The sequence below is a fragment of the Phyllostomus hastatus genome, unplaced genomic scaffold, assembly GCF_019186645.2.
Source record: "Phyllostomus hastatus isolate PE091 unplaced genomic scaffold, TTU_PhHast_1.1 phas_contig_38, whole genome shotgun sequence".
In the NCBI taxonomy this organism is placed as follows: Eukaryota; Metazoa; Chordata; class Mammalia; order Chiroptera; family Phyllostomidae; genus Phyllostomus; species Phyllostomus hastatus.
The window spans coordinates 3216662-3234310 of NW_025333869.1; the positions used below are offsets into that span (position 1 = coordinate 3216662).

The following is a 17649-nucleotide window of genomic DNA, read 5'->3' on the forward strand; positions in this document are numbered from 1 at the left end:
TGAGTACCTCATTTACTTATGCCACCATCTGGACCAGAACCCTGCAAATGCCGACTCATTTATCTAATTTATATTCTTATTCTCTTGCATTTTCAGACACTTAATATTGTACATATAAAGTGTTTAGATATTGCATGGTACATAGTAATGGCTGTTGTATTTCATTTATTTTAAGTTAGAGCTTAATTTGCTATAACTAATAGTCCATATTTGATGACCCTAACCCACTAGTGGCTGTATCCCCCAAAACTCAAACCTGATCATATGTCTCTTGCTAAGCGTTTTTTTCTTATTTCCTTAACTGAAGGCTCTTTCTTACTTTCCCTAATTCTATTATTTTAATAGTTATTATGTTGATTAATCCTGGAGTCAAATTTAGAAGAGTTCCTTTTTTATCCATTCACAAAGCATTCAGTAATCCTTGTGTTAAATACACATTCCATATTTTATCCTTCTGTATTACAGTTCATCATGTACAGGTTGAAAAGAAATGCACATTTCTTTTTAATAATTATTAAAGTACTGTCTCCTCAATGAAGTCAGAGGGATTTTGGTAACACCTGCCACAATCCAGATTGTGGCCATTACAAAGGGCATAACATTGAACAAGAGATTTATTTTACATTAAAGTGAATTATACAGACAGTAACTTCTAAAGGCAGCAAATGGAGTAAAAATGGTAGGAATGTTATAGAGTTTGTTGATTTTGTTCTTTTTTTTATTTTGGTGGTTTGTTGTAGCATTAAAGAAAGTATCATTTTCTGAAGGATGTCCAGGTTCCAAAGAGAACCAGGCTGGAATGCAGCTAGTTAAGTCAAAGGTGTATTGTTGGAAATGAGCAATTTATAAGAGACCCAGTTAGAGCCACAGAGATATATTTTTTAAAGATTTTATTTATTTTTTTTAGAAGGATAGGGAGGGAGAGAAACATCAGTGTATGGTTGCCTTTTGCATTCTCCCTACTGGGGACCTAGCCCGCAGCCCAGGCATGTGCCCTAAGACTGGGAATCGAACTGGCGACCCTTTGGTTTGCAGGCCAGCACTCAGTCCACTGAGCCACACCAGCCAGGGTTACAGAGAGATATTTTTAATGGACTTGTGGAATGGTGGCTTGAGTACAAAATGTGAATTAGTACTCACATCTGTGGAAGTTAACTTAGTTTTTGTTTTGATTTGTTTTTTTCCAGGATAATAACTATCATTTGGTCCTGCGAGCTGGGCTCAGGACCTTTATAGGTTTTTTAAACATGTTTTTGTCATTGTTACCTTAGGTAACAACAGTGAAGTGTACCCCAAAATTTTTATGATAATGTCTACTTTAAGATCTCAGAACCATATAGAGCAATGTGATTGTTAAGGGTCTTACAGGTGAATAAAATCCACAGATGATACTAAGTATAAAGGCTATAAACCTAAACATAATAGATATACTCAGAAATAAAAGCAGATTTAAAGAAATAAAATTATTTGGGGAAGTAAGAAACATATGACTTGATGGTTAGAACAATTTTATTAACAGCTGTGAGGAAATAAAATGAACCTAGTCCATTTCCAGAGATGGTCTGTTATTCATCTATGTTGTATTTTCTGTTGAACTTTTGTGTTGTGGTGAATCACAGCTAGATAGAGAGTTGAAATCTACAGTAAAACAGTGTTCTGTAAAACATAAGGAAATGGATGCTTTCAGAAATTGATTTTGATTTTGATATATCAAATGGTGAGAAAAAGTACATATTAATGAGGAACTTACCATAGTAATCAAGCTGTAAGAAGGTAAGGACATAAACCATGATCTGCCTCTGCCAAATCAAATTCTTCTTCTAATATGTTTTTCAGTCTGTTTCCCTTAAAAATAAATAAATAAATAAACCCCACAAAAACAATAACTTCCCTTGTTGAGCTCATCCAGTTTTCTGAGTTTCTTCCTAAATAAACAATGTTCAGAAAACCTCTATGCTCATTCACCATGTCTTGAGTTTATTTCACCTTTACAAATTTGCCTCATAGCATTTTTTTAAATAATTATTTTTTTGTGAACTAAATTAAGGGAAAATCTAGGTCCTAGATTATAGGACTATTTTTTTGAACTTGAGGAAGTTGTGTTTTCAGAACTTTAGTTTGGTACTGGTGTGTAGAGTAGAGGCATGTATTCTAAAAAAAAAAAAAATCCTAACTTAGTAATCTGTGTATGAGGGAATTAGGACTAAGTTCTTCTCCCTTTACCAAATGTAGTTCATCCTTTGAAGACCCATGTCTACTAATCTTCACTGTCAGTTTATTCTGTGTTTAATGTCTCTTTTGGGCTCACTCCATTTCCTTGAGTTTATATGTTTCTGAATCAGCCACTCCTCAGTTCCCTGTGCTTTGAATTTTATTTCTATTTTTGTCCAGTTTTGAAGTTTTATCTAAGTGTTAAATATCATTGCTGCTTTCCTTTCACTGTTTCCTCTGCAGCATGTAGTTTCCACTCAAAGCAGAAGGTACAGGAAATGTATACTTGGATTTAGTTCATACCAGGAAAATGGGCCTAAAACAAAAAATTGACTATATAATAAGACATTTATGTAAAAGTCCAGTTCCAATAGAAGGATACTGATATTCATATATGTGGTTATTTTTCTCATTTCTAGAAAACTGGAAAGTTGATTACCTGATAGAGAACAGCCAGGAAAATGAAGATGAACATTTTTGGGAATTTGCTGTCACCACCAACAAAACATTAAGTGGTGATAAAGTAAGGAAAACTTTCAGTCTGGGTGCAGACTGTGTTCCTTCAAGAAATATTTCAGATGAGATATGTGACTCTTGTGAAATGAATTTGAAGAACATCTCAGGCTTAATTACTAGTAGAAAGAACTATTCTGAAACAAAGCCTGATAAATTTAATTTATATGAAAAATTGCTTTTTGATATTAGGCATGAGAAAATTCCTACTGGAGGAAAATCTTATAACTATAATCAAAAAAGGAATATCCCTGGTCATTTCCAGGATCTTACTCAACCAATTATCGACCAGCCTTTTGAGTATACTGACAATGGACAAAGCTTCCAAGAGGAGGCAGCATTTTTCTCAAACAAGAAAGCTCAGATAGGAGGGACACTCTGTAAATATAATGAATGTCAAAGAACCTTCATCCAAAGTTTCAAGCTCAATTTATCTCAGAGAACTCATTTGAAAAGAGAACTATATGTATGCAGTATTTGTGGGAATTCCTTCTGTATGGATTTAAGATTGGGACATCAAAAAGCTCTTACAGGAGAGAATCCTTATGAATATAATAAATATGAGCAAATTTTCTATGATAATTCAACTTTCATTATCCATCAGAGAACTTACGCAGGAAAGATTCCCCATGAATATAATGTAAGGCACAAAACAGGGGTAAAATCAGCTCTCTTTAGACATCAGATAGTACATATAGGGGGGAAACGTTATGAGCACAAAGAAAATGGAAATAATTTCAACAAGAAGTCACATCTCACCCAACCTCGGAGAGCTCACTCAGGACAAAGAAATTTTGAATGTGCTGAATGTGGGAAAACATTCTGGGAGAAGTCAAACCTCACTCAACATCAGAGAACACACACAGGAGAGAAACCCTATGAATGTGCTGAATGTGGGAAGTCCTTTTGTCAGAAACCACACCTTACCAACCATCAACGAACTCATACAGGAGAAAAACCTTATGAATGTAAGCAGTGTGGGAAAACATTCTGTGTGAAGTCGAACCTCACTGAACATCACAGAACACATACAGGAGAGAAACCCTATGAATGTAATGCATGTGGAAAATCCTTCTGCCACAGGTCAGCACTAACTGTACATCAGAGAACACACACAGGAGAGAAACCCTTTATATGCAATGAATGTGGGAAATCCTTCTGTGTGAAGTCAAATCTCATTGTACATCAAAGAACTCACACGGGAGAGAAACCCTATAAATGTAATGAGTGTGGGAAAACCTTCTGTGAGAAATCAGCTCTTACTAAGCATCATAGAACTCACACAGGAGAGAAACCCTATGAGTGTAATGGATGTGGGAAGACCTTTAGTCAGAGGTCAGTGCTCACTAAACATCAGAGAATTCATGCAAGGGTGAAAGCTCTTTCAACATCCTGAATATTCAGAAACCTTCATCCACCCTTTCAAATTCATTATTTAGTTTTTAAAAATGAGATTAATGAAACCCAAAGAACATGGCAAATTACTCAAAAGTTATTGTAATTTAGATAATCGGTATTCAAATAAAACCATATTAATGTTTTAAATATGTAGAAGATATTAAGAAAAACTAAATTTTTGTCAGAAAATTTTTACTAAGGGAAAATTTATTTAAGTAATATGGTAAAGATCTTCATACAGAATTTATGTTACCTAAGTGTCATATTGCAAATGATACCAAAATTTTATTGTAAGTATAATGTGCGATATTCAGTTATATTGGTATTCACAGTGTAATTTGAGGCTTAAAAAATGTTGAATAACTAGCATTAAACATTTATGTAAAGAGTCCCTAATGTGTGCAGGCCTTATTTAAGTAGAAGTATTCTGATATAACAGAAATTTGATGTATGCTTAATTTGTACATTAGAGCCCAACATGCTTGTGAAGAGAAAGTATGAACATGAGTTAAACACCTATTGAGGTCTATATTAATATTTCCCACACAAAATAGCACCAGTATCTTTATAGGTTGACATAATTACACTATGTACATATAAATATATTTAAACACACATACACACATATAGTGGTGTGCTAGAATAAGATCATACTAGCATGGAAGTACTGCTGATTGTCAAATTTTCAGACATTTTGTGTGCCAATTGTTACACATAGTCACTGAAAAATTAAATTATATAGAGTTACAATTAAATTATATTAAAAACATAATAAATATTCAACACTCACTACTTCCTAATTATTTTATAACATTTTACTGTTGGTTCTTTATGTTACTTATATTTTTAATCTACATAGAGAAAATACTGTATAATGGTGTGCTACTGCACAATCTCTTTCTAACTCTACATTCAGTTCCATCATGTTGGTAGCTTGACTTTAGTGGAAGTATTTACACCATGGAATTTGGCAAACTCTACAATTTATGGTTATTTTCTCATAGAACCTATTGTCAAATATTTACCAGCACAATAGGATATAAGAATATATATATTTGGAAAATTTAGGGTACAAACCACATACCCTTTCTCTTCTTTCCTAATATAAATACATGGCCATGGCCATTATTGCTAAACTGCCTCTTCAATAAATAAGGCAAAATATGAGGGTTTTAACTACCTCTGCTTCATTTCTATTCTTAATAGTACCTTAGTCTTTTTAAAGTGTGGTCAGTATATGTTATTTTACAACCATATCACCTACCTTCTGAATTTTTTTTTTGCATATATGAATGAGCACAGCCATTATTACTGAACTACTACTTCCATTAAAAAGCCAAACTTTTTTTCTGAGGTTTTTATGCTGCTTCTTGGTCAGTCAGTATTGTAATTGTTAATAATAATGATATTTCCATATATTTCACATAGATTAACAGCAGTTATAAACAGTAATACTGTACTATATAAATAGTAGTGGCATGTAATGAAATGCCTCTTTTATACTCTTGCTATTTCATTGCTGTATCTCTTTAGGCATGGTATGTGTAACCTGAGTTGTATGTAATCCAGGAACTATGTATTTGTTTTTCATGTGATAGAATATCATATATTCTCTCTGTTGCCTTTGTCCTACTGTTCCCCATGTTTCAGTGCAACATGTTGATAAGCAGTTCCAAGAGACTGTACTTCTTAATTGCTGGGCTCTGTTATGTCTTTGTTTTGTTCTCCCAGATGATACAAGGGTAAATCCAACAAGTCTGAGTTAATCATGGATATTCTAAAGATTTTGTTGAGTGGTCATGTGAGCAATGAGATGTTTGGAAAATATTCTGCAGTACTTCTGGGAAAAATCTCATCAATAAAATATTGTTAGGACAGACATAAAAAGACATGTCTCTATTCTACTGGACTTTTTCATGTCTATATGTTATATTATAGTTTGTGGCCCCAAAGGGCAATAGCCTGAAGTTAACAGTACAAAAGATGGGAAAACCTTGACTTGGAGGTGACATCCACTGAGATGTGCAACTTCATCTGGATCTTCTCTCTGTGAGGACTTAATGTGATAATAATGGTTTTGTATTTATTCTTAGGGCTATTGCTTAGAGCTGAAGGCATTCCCCCCAACAGAGGTGAATTCTTTTCTAAGTGTTAATGTTCTATACAGTGATTTTTGGGAAGAATTACTTCTTTTGACAGGTTAATATAGGGAAGGGCCTTGTGTCAGCCGTGGTTCTGGGGAAAAACACAATTCTAGAGGATTTTAATGGCAGACTTGATTTGGTGTGGGCCAGAGACAAGGGCTGTTGATAAACCTAGAGACTAGCATCATCAGGAAGCCATGGTTACCATTCTAAATCCTAAAGGAGCAAAGGAGGGAAACAAGTGTTACCAGAGCCCAACAAAACTTGGCCTCATGAAGGAGAGGCCACCGTATAGTAGATATTGTCACTACCAGAAATGTGACACCAAATTGCTGGTGCCTCCCTTCGGAGAACCCAAGCAGATGCCATCTGCAGGTAAGCCCAAGTGGGCACAGAGAAGATCTGGTTGGAGCCAGTGGAGAACAAGCAGCACAGTATTTTTTAATTCCTATAAATTCCTATGTAAAGTCTGGGTATTAGAAGTTTATTCTACTAGTTGAAAGTTGTGTTTCTGCTTTGTATTGCTTTGGAGTCCTAAGGAAATTCCTTTTGGAACTGAGCATTGTAGCAGGTGTGTCTTTCTAACATGCCTGAAGCAGACATGTATATTTGCATTATTCATGTATCTGTCTGTGGTGTTTTTTGTTACATGTAGTTTGAAGTAAGTGTTTCTATATTCCAAATAAATAGCCAGTTGTCCCTGCACTGTTGATTTATTCACGCTTTGTCTTGTTGGCTTGATAGGGCATTTTTATCACATCCTTACATTTGGTGTTGTCCAAAACATTGAGATATTTGGTCTATACCTTTCACACCAAGACAAATATCAAAAGGTCTTTGATATTTGGTCTTGTCCAAAACATCCATGGTGACCTTTGGTCCACACCAAAATGTCTTTGGTATTTGGTCCTGTACAAAGCATCCATGGAGGCATTTGGTCCTGTCTAAAATATCTGCTGAAACAGTTGGTCCTTGATTCATTAAATAATACATTTAACTTTGTTAAAATGTTATTTGTTATTATAATTTATGATGAATTTTGTATTTCACATTTATTCTTGTTTTTCTTTGTCATGAACTTTGTCGTACATTTACTTTTAAAAGTCAATGACCAATTTCTCTCAAGAATATATCAACCTGATTATTGACTTTATTATATCTGTTAACAATTTTAGTTACACAGATTTGATTTTGTTGATGATATTGTGAAGTTGGTGACTGTATTTGACCGTGACCACCAAGTACCTGTGTGATAGCTTTATTGCTTTGCTGTTTATCTTTTGACACTTCAGTAGTTCTCCAAATTGAAGGATAATACTCCACCATCAGTTTTGAAATTTGTTATGCCACCATTTCACTGTGTTGTTTGTCCCGTGATCAGCCTTCAGTATTGCTCTGTATAAATTCCAAGTTTCTGGTAGAAGTCTTGAAAGATTCTGGTCTACTGCCTCTGCCACACCTTCCAAGAACATAAATTCCCCCAACATAATCTATTAGGTCATCTAAATTTTCTTGGGCATTCTCTATAATGTATTTAAGTTTTATTTACATCTTCCAAAGGTACAAATTGATGTCTAAACAACATGGATACACTTACAGGAGTTACTTTTTATTGTCATTTACTTGCATGTTGATCCCCCCAAAATATTTGTTTACTATAGTGGTTGTGGAATGACTATCCTTTTACTTGCATATTTTCATTTAGTAGTAGTCAAATCATATTTATATTTGCAATATCAAAATCCATCATGCACAATGAAGGGTTAATGTGATTTCTTCCCTGTGCAAATATATCTGTAAGTGGCTCCTCATCTTTTATTGTTTGGGCATTAATCAGTGGCGAGTATAACCCAATACTAAACTATGTATAGTAAATAACTGAACTGTGTTGATGCTGTACTGAAGATGCCATCACTGAATAATGTAGTACTGGCACTTAAATATTGAATATTGTCCAAAATTGTATAAATAAAAATTATTACATCATCTCAAGAACCAGAATTGTGCATAAGAAGTGGTTCTTCATACCTGATCACTTTATACTCCTCTAATTTCAACTTCATGAAATAAAGTTGAGTTTGGTGATTAGTGTCTGTTTTTAATCTTTACATGCCTCTTTAATAAGTTTCCTTCCTGGTAGCATTAACAGGATCTCTTTATGATGAATATCTTGGAGAACTCTTTGAAGTACCTGTGATGGTATTACATTTGGCTCTTCTGCATGTTTTAACTCACCCAGGGTTTTCCTTACTCTCCTTTCAGTACCATCTTTCTCTAATGTTTTCCATTCCTGTCTTGAATGTTATTCATATCCTGAATAGTTGTACATCAGGCATTGTAGGTTCTCCTATCTTCACAGTACCGGTACCTTTTAGTACTGTCTTTGTAAAAGGAATGGAAAATACAAAAACTTATAATATGTATTGCCTTTTCTTTATGTGAGTATATTATTTCTGCCATATTATGTGAAGAGTTTTCAAATAAAGATGTCATTTTGCTAAGGAACAGAAGATATTTTTTCTCCTTTTCTAGCTGACCAATGATTGCTGATTTACTGGAGGAATAATTCTTATTAATGTCTTACGGATTTGACACCTGATTTGGCCACCCTGGATCAGCCAGTAAGTAGGCCCCAGGCAAGAGTATAGTGGTCCATGCCATCAGGTAAGAGTTACACCTGCTAAAACTTCTACAAATAGCAGCAGACTCTTTCTTGCAGTCTACTGCAGTCATGCCTTTGTAGGACATTAATTCAAGAGACACATCAAACATTAATCTGGGGCAATAAGATATTTATTGGGGTTTCTGGATGTCCAGTATTCCCTCTATGACAGCTGTTATACCTGACTGTTATGTGGTAAGAGAGCCACACCCATTCTTATTCCTGAAATGCTTTTTGAATAGTTTTTCCCTTTTATACTCTATGGTTATTGAAAACAGCCATACCCAACCAAATGCCTAGTGACATATTAACTGCACCATGCATCACGAGATCCCATCTGTGGTTTTTAATCCTCTATGAATTTCTCTGAATCTTCAGTGCACACAGCTAATTCCAATCCCATTCTTTATTTACAATTCAAAATCTGATCCAGGTACCTAACCCCATGTGCCTTTTCCAGCTTCTATACTAAAGCAAGGATTATTGTGAATACAGCGACAACACAATTACCAGTGAAACATGAGAGCATTTTTTGTGTTTTAGTCCTGTAAAACAAAAGTGTAAATAAACATTATAGGCTATTTGAATCCACAGATATTTTCTAAGTGTGAACTTTTTTTACAAGTCCAAATATCCAGGACCATTTGGCATGGACCAGATACACTCATGTAATGTTTTGGTGTGACAGATTTCAAGACCTTTTGCTGTGGACTAAATGTCTCCATGGAGGTTAGGGACTGGACCAAATTTCAAAAAAACTTTGGGCATGGATCCAAAGCCTCAATGGACATTTTAACATTTTGCTTTTGGCTACTCAATGCAACATTTTTATGTTCTATAGTAACGTGCAGTCCTTGAGAGCAAATCTTGGCCCCACGTTTGTATTAATCTAGGAATGATTTTTTTTTTTATTGAGAAGGCACCGTAACTATGTAGTTTGAATCCTTGTTGCTACCAGCAATTATATCAGGAAAATACACCTGTAGGGGAAAAGTATTATAAAGAAAAATAAAATTAGAAAAAGTCATCTAAAGGATGGATTGATTTTAAATAGCATGGAGTGGGAAAGACCTCACTGAAAAGCCTGCTGTGGAGAGCGAGCTATTTGGGTATCTGGAAGAACTATGTGTGTGTGCAATATTTATACAGTCAAACCTGAGTCCTTGAATGTCTTGGTTCTCCAACAACTCTGTTCTCAACCAAGTTGTTCATGGAAAAATGCCTTGGTTGTTGAAAAAATCTGGTTCTTGATTCTTGACCCAACAACCTTCCATGCTTGATACCTGTATGATCAGTCATGCATAGCTCAGGTGACAAAGATTTCAGTTTTCAAACAAAATGCTTCTTGAATGAATTAAGTTTGAGAACCAAGTTTCCGCTGTACATCTATAACCAACAGTTTTGTATATCTGTGTTTCTGTTTCATGAAACAACACCCAGATTTACAAATGGAGAAATTGCGTTGTGGGGCTGTTGGGCAAGGGCTATTTCTTTCCTGTACCCTGAGCAGTACCACCTTTCTGGTATTGGACTGGCCCCCACTTCCCCAAGGCATCAGCCTGGGGAGTGGCACCAGCCCCTCCTTGGCAGTCCCCTGAGGCCCTTCCCTACCAGGATTGCTCCAGGTGGACAGGTCTTTTTTAGTCTTCCATCATGAGAGTTCACAGTACAGCCTCTATTGAGAAGCTCTCGAAGTTTGACCAGGTTTTGGAGTGCCAGAGACACAGGCTGAGTTGTGTGGCTTTCAGAAGATAGACATTTCTTCCCTGTGTGCCTGAAGGGCACAACTGTTCCTGTGTTGAGCCCACCCCAACTCCTCAACACGTCAGCCTGGAAAGAGGCACTAGCCCCACCACAAATGCCCCAGAATCCTCAGGCAGGTAGCAACTGGCCTGGGCATACTCTGAAACTTTTGCTGAGTGACCTCAGAGGCCAGCACAAGTGCTAGGCTAGAATCTGTATACACCAAGTGGATATCATTTCCTCTACATGGTAAATAACTGAGAAACCAGCTTCTCACAAATCACAAACTGCCTGAAACTCAGAGGCTAAGCCTAGAGGGCAGCCAGCAAATAATGATGGATCTCAGGTTTCCTTGGTGCTCTCATTGACCTGCCCTGGACTAAGTATGGGTGATAGCAAGTCTTGGTGTATGGCTTGGTATGTTCCATAAGAACCCAGTCCCACAAGAACCCAGTCCCACCACAGGCAACTACCATCCACGGATTGCCAAGTACCTGCTAAATGGTAGCCCAAAGCTAGTCACAGGCAGTGTCTGACATTGATGCCTACGGGAGTCCATTTCTAAAGGCACCAGAACCAACATACCCAGTAGCTGGCTTCAAACCACATCAGAACACATATTGATTAGCTGCCCCAGGGAAAACATTGGAGAGATGGGTCAGTAATAGCAACCTAGCAGCCATTTCTGCTCCCAGGGAGGGCAAATCGCAGACCTGTGCAAGGAGAGACTTGAACGTGTGTCACGGGGGAGTGAGCGGAGGGTGGGGGGGGAAGTCACGCAGGCAAATATGGCAGGGGACCCAAGCCAGGTGGCAGTTGCTGACCAGAGCAGTGCTAGAGAGCAGGGGTGATCCCAGCGGCACCTAGAGCTGGGAGAAGAGGTGGGCGGCGGTGGGCCATGTCTGAGAGAGACTCTGGACTTGCCCAAGAGTTGGAGTGTGTGGAAAGCTGGGAAGTGGCTCAGAGCAGCAGTGGTGCCCAAAGAAATTTTTCAAAAGCGGAACTAAAGCATACTAGGCAGGGACCTTGTGCACACAGCTGCCAAGCCATCAAGAAGGGAGGATTGTGAGCACAATTTGCCCACACTCAATGCACCTCATGGATTGATCAAAGGGGTATAAATCGAGATGCTTTATCAGTGCCAGCTTGACATAAATGCAGAGTGGAGAGTGTGGGCCAACAGTGCTCTGAGGGCATGGGCTGGAAAATTGGTACCTGTAATTATTGTTATCCAGGCTGAGTCCACTTCCTTGCTGAACCACCAGAAAAGAAAAATGGAGCCCAAACCCTGACTGCCTGCAGGAGCCAGGAAGATGTGCAATACCAGCCCGGCAGGCTTAACAACGAAAAGCAGGGGCTTTTTTTTTTTCTTCAAGAGTAAGACAGTAAGACCTGGAGCTGAGACAAACATAGAGACAGATCCAAAAAGTCAGAAGGCAAACACCAACCCCTGAGACAAATTTCATTTTGCTCTTCATCAGCATGTTTTTAAAAATGTATCTTCTTTTTCATTTAAGGAGGTTTTCTGTTTATTTGTTCGTATTGTTTTTCTCCCTTTCATATTGCATTTAATTTTTCTTTTTTTTTACTTCACTTATGTTCCAAATAACTTGCTACTTGGTCATTTACTTTTTATTCTTATTATTCAGATTATATATTTTTTATCATAGTTATTCCAAATCCCACATAACACCCTTCCCTTGTGTTAAACCATTTCCCCATCTTCCTGAGCTTTATTACTGTTGTGTTAAACTTTATTTTCTCTCACATTATTCCATGTTCCTATCCCTTACCAATACTATTTCTCCATCTAACCTCACATAAGTGCTCTTCTTCAGTCAGCACACATTCTTTTTCCCCTCTAATTTCTCATTTCTTTTCCTCTTTTTATAAAAAGTAGCTAGTTGGGTGAAATACCATGGTCATTGCTATACTTTAAAGGAACTCCTGTTTGTTCACTGTTTGTACTTTAAATCCCATAGAATATTTTCCCACTGTCTTATTCCATTTCACCTTCCCCCTACCACTGACAAGTTGATTGAGGAATGTTCTTTCTTTCTTTCTTTCTTTCTTTCTTTCTTTCTTTCTTTCTTTCTTTTTTTAACCTTTCTCTAACTGGGCTTTAGTCTTTACTCTTATTGGTTTGCTTGCCCCATGCTCTAAAATGATTTATCTTTATGGTAGACATCTCATATTCACATTTTGCTTTTATACAATATTCTTATTCACTTCCACCTTTACTAAACTTCATTCAGTTGGTGTTGCATTCTACCCTATGATGGTTCTTCTACAATTTTGCTCCCATTCATCCATATCTTTTCAATTTTCCTTTATACCTCATAGTATACTCTTCCCTCTTCTTACTACATTGTTTGCCTTGCCCTTCCTTCATTTACCTACATTTTAAATGTTGTTATCTCCCTTTCTTTACCTTAGTTCTATAACAACTCTTATTAATTCTCCTATCTCTTACCACTCAATAACATTTTTCCCTCTTTAAATTATCTCATATCCCCTTTGTCATAACATAATATTTGTAACCTTTCATTGCCTTTGCTAGTGTTTGCTCAATTGTGCTTGAGATGCCTGATGTGGTAGGGGTGTTTTTTTGCTGGCATAGGTCTGGTTGTCTGTTAATACAGCTTTGTTAACCAATGCCTGCACAAAAGCATAGAGGACAAGGTGGGAGTTCTGACTACCAGTAAGCCCACTGAAGGGGAGAACCCACCAACAAAGAAGCCACCAAGTACAGCCCAATAACAACAACAGAGCTAACACAAATGGAAGAAGGGGCAACCCTAAGGCATCCAGACAAGGAGATCAAAAAGACCACAATACTGAGTCCCACAGAACACCTACCACGAAACTTCACCCCACAAAGACATCTGGCAAAGCAGAGCATCTAGAATCACAGAAACAAAAAGAATGAACTAAAATGGGGAGACAGAAGGAGAACTCTCAAGCAAAAGGAATAGTAGAATCCCCAGTAAAAGAGCTTAAAAAATGGAGGCAAGCAAACTATCAGACATAGAATTCAAAAGAATGGTTATAAGGATGCTCAAGGAACTCAGTGACAACTACAAGGAACTGAGTGGGAACTACAACAGCATGGAAAAGGAAATAGAAACTATAAACAAGAACCAGGAAGAAATGAAAAATATAGTATCTGAAATAAAAAAAAACACACACACACACTAGAAGGAACTGCAAGGAGGCTGGATGAAGCAGATGACCAAATTAGTGAGCTGGAAGACAAGGCAGAAATAATAGCCCAGGCAGACCACCAGCATGAAAAAGGACTCAAAGGTATGAGGATAGCTTAAAGGAATTTCAGGACAATATGAAATGTAACAACATTCAAGTCATAGGAATACCAGAAGGAAAAAGAAAAGGGTCAAGGGATAGAAAACATGTTTCAAAAAATAATGACAGAAAACTTCCATAACCTACAGATGGAAAAATTCATGCAAGTTCAGGAAGCACAGAGGGTACCAATCAATTTGAACCCAAACAGGCCCACTCCAAAACACATCATAATTAAAACGCCAAATTATAAATACAAGGAGAGAATCTTAAAAGAGGCAAGAGAGAAACATAGTAGCATACAATAGAGCTCCCATAAGGCTAGGAGCTGACTTATCAACAGAAACACTACAAGCCAGAAGGGAATGGCAAGAAATATTCAAGTAATGAAAAGCAAAAAGGCCTACAACAAATGGAGGATAAAATAATGAGTTTCCCAGGGGGAAAAAAATAGGCAAAAAGAATACACCTCCACCAAACCCACATTGCAAGAAATGCTAAAGAGATTGCTTTAAGAAGATGAAAGTATAGAGTGAGAGAGAGAGAGAGCAACAGAGGCAGAAAGCAGGAAAATGGCAATGAATAAGTACCTACCAATATAACCTTAAATGTAAATGGATTAAACACTCTAATCAAAAGACATAGGGTAGCTGAATGGACAAGAAAACATCAACCATGCATATGCTGTCTAAAAGAGACCCAGCTCAGAACAAAAAACCCACACAGGCTGAGTAAAGGGTTAGGAAAAAATATTCCAAGCAAATGGGTAGGAAAACACAACTGGGATATCATACTTATACTAGACAAAATCAACTGCAAGAGTCCATTGTAATAGTCTCAATAAAAAGAGGTGCAGAAGGACACTACATAATACTCAGTGGAGGAATCCATCAAGAAGTCATAAACATTGTAAACATATATGCACCCATCATAGGAGCACCCAAATATATAAGGAAAATCTTGGCGGACTTCAAGAAAGATGTAGACAGCAACAAACTTTTAAAAGAGAATTTTAACACCCGACTGTCAGAAATGGGTATCTCTTCTACACAAAATATCAACAAGGATATTGTGGAACTAAAAGGAAGCACTAGAGCTAATGGACTTAACAGACTATATATATATATAATATATAATATATAATATATAATATATAATATATAATATATAATATATAATATATAATATATAATATAATATATATAATATATATATATAAAACCTTTCATCCCAAAGAAGCAAAATACAGGAGGGAGGGAGGTGGGGAGGGCTGGGGGTGGGCTGGGATGGGGTTAAAAGGCAGAAAACTATACCTGAATAACAATTAAAATTAAAAGAATAGATAAATAAAAGAAATACCAGTAAAAATAAAACAAAGAGATATAATAATAAGTCAAATAGACATAAAATGGAATACAAAAATAAAGTTGATTCAGCAAAGGACCAGAAAAGGAGAAAAATGAGCAAAGAACATACAAAACATTTAGAAAAAAACCCCAGAAAGATAAAAGAATTAAACTATCAAGGTAGAAAATGATACTGTTTTGTAGATTTTTCTAAATATCTCTATTAAAATAGATATTTTCAGATTGGATTTTAAGAATCAACTATATTCAATCTACAAGAAATAACTATTAAATATAAAGTTTCAAACATCAAGGATAAAAAACATTATGCATATCATTATGATTTTAAAAAGTTGAAGCATCTATATTAGTATGAGACAAAATGTTCAAGATGAGATTTATTACTAGAGAAAAAGAATGAATTTTATTATGACAAAGGGGTAAATTAATAAAGAAGACATAGTTCTAACAGGAGTAAGTAAACATAAGTAAGTAAGTAAACATAAGTAAGTAAGTAGCAGGAGTATGATTTGCATTTCCGTGATGATTAGTGACATTGAGCATCTTTTTATGTACCTGTTGTCTTTGTATGTCCTCTTTGGAGAAAGGTCTGTTTAGGTCCTTTACTCGTTTTTATTATTTTTTGAAAAACCAAAGGAGGGTAGGATAAAGGGAGGCAGTGGGAATAGCTAGGGTTGGGGGGAGAGTGGTGATGGGAAAATTGAGACAACTCTATTTGAACAATAAAAAATGTGGGGAAAAAACAAAAGAAGCAAAATGCACATTATTTTCAAATGCACATGAAGTGTTTTCAAAATAGACCACATGATAGGACACAAAACAAGCCTCAACAAATTCAGGAAAATTGCAATCATATCAGACATTTTCATAGACCACAATGGCCTGAAACTAGAAACCAGCATCAAGAAGAAACTCAAAAACATTCAAATTCATGGAAACTGAATAACATGCTATTAAACAATGAATGGGTTAATAATGAGATCAAGGAAGAAATCAAAAAGTTCCTGAAAACAAATGGAAATGAACACACAACAGTCCAAAACCTATGGGGCACATCAAAGGTAGTCCTGAGAGGGAAGATCTTAGCAATATAGGCCTACTTAAAAGGAAACATTTCAAATAAAAAACCTAACCCTACATCTATAAGAACTGGAGGAACAACAACAAACAGATCAGTTCCAGCCAAAATGGAGACATATGTAGAAAACACTTTACTTTCTCACACAACCAAAAGAGGGATAACAACCAATTTAAAAACAAAAACCTCAGAACTTCCAGAAAACCAAACTGCATGAAAGTCTGTCAACCAAGGAGTTAAAGAAGAAATATTCATTCAGAATAATAGGAGGAGTGAAGATGGGAAGCTGGGACAGATAGTACACCAAGCAAGGTGACAGCACATGGATGGGATGTGTCACATTTGCATGTGGATAAGCCTGGAGGTACAACTGGGGAGCAAGATAAACCCTGAAACCCAAGGATCTGGTGCAGTGAAATAAAGCCTCAAAAACTCTAGCTGTAAAAACCTGTGAGGGTTGCGTTGATGGGAGAAACCTTCAGTCTCACAGGAGAGTCCACTGGAGAGGCCCACAGGATCCTAGAATGTACACAAGCCCATCCACCTGGGAATCAGCATGTGAAAGGGCACAATCCACTTGTGGGAAGGAGGGAAGTGATGGAAAGTGTAGCAAGAGCTGAACAAACACCATTGATCCCTCTCTGACCCCTCCCCCACATAAAGCACCACAATGCAGTGAAATTGGTTAGCCCACTGTGTCAAATACGTAGGGCTCCACCCAATCTAACACAACAGTTAAGTGGAGGCAAAATAAAAAATACATGCCCAAGTGAAAGATCAAAACTCCAGAAAAAGAACTAAGTTATTAGGATATGGCCAACCTATCAGATACAGAGTTCAAAACACTGGTATTCAGGATGCTCACAGAAATGATTGAGTTCAGTTGCAAAATGAAGGAAGAAACAAAAGCTATACAAAGTGAAATAAGGAAAATATACAGGAAACCAACAGTGAAGGGAAGGAAACTGGGACTCAAATCAACAATTTGGAACAAAGGGAAGAAATAAACATTCAACTAGAACAGAATGAAGAAACAAGAATTTTTTAAAAATGAGGAAAGTTTGATGAACCTCGGGGACAACTTTGAGCTTTTCAACATCTGAATTATAGGGGTGCAAGAAGAGGAAGAGCAAGAAATTGAAAACCTATTTGCAAAAATAATGAAGGAGAACTTCCACAAAATGGCAAATGAACTAGACATGCAAATCCAGGATGCTTAGAGAGTCTGAA

At 36.6% G+C, this 17649-nt stretch overlaps 1 protein-coding gene across 6 annotated transcripts in view; it reads left to right on the top strand.

Annotated features, from left to right (window-relative positions):
• The window catches only part of ZNF248 (zinc finger protein 248), a 56941-nt gene extending 48178 nt beyond the window's left edge, over positions 1-8763 (top strand). For all 6 annotated transcript variants that reach the window (XM_045842004.1, XM_045842005.1, XM_045842003.1 and 3 more), the window contains one exon: positions 2631-8763. In XM_045842004.1, the coding sequence (XP_045697960.1) occupies positions 2631-4120 (1490 nt within the window). In that variant the 3' untranslated portion in view covers positions 4121-8763. The remainder of the gene's footprint in view (positions 1-2630) is intronic.
• Positions 8764-17649: the final 8886 nt, after the last annotated feature.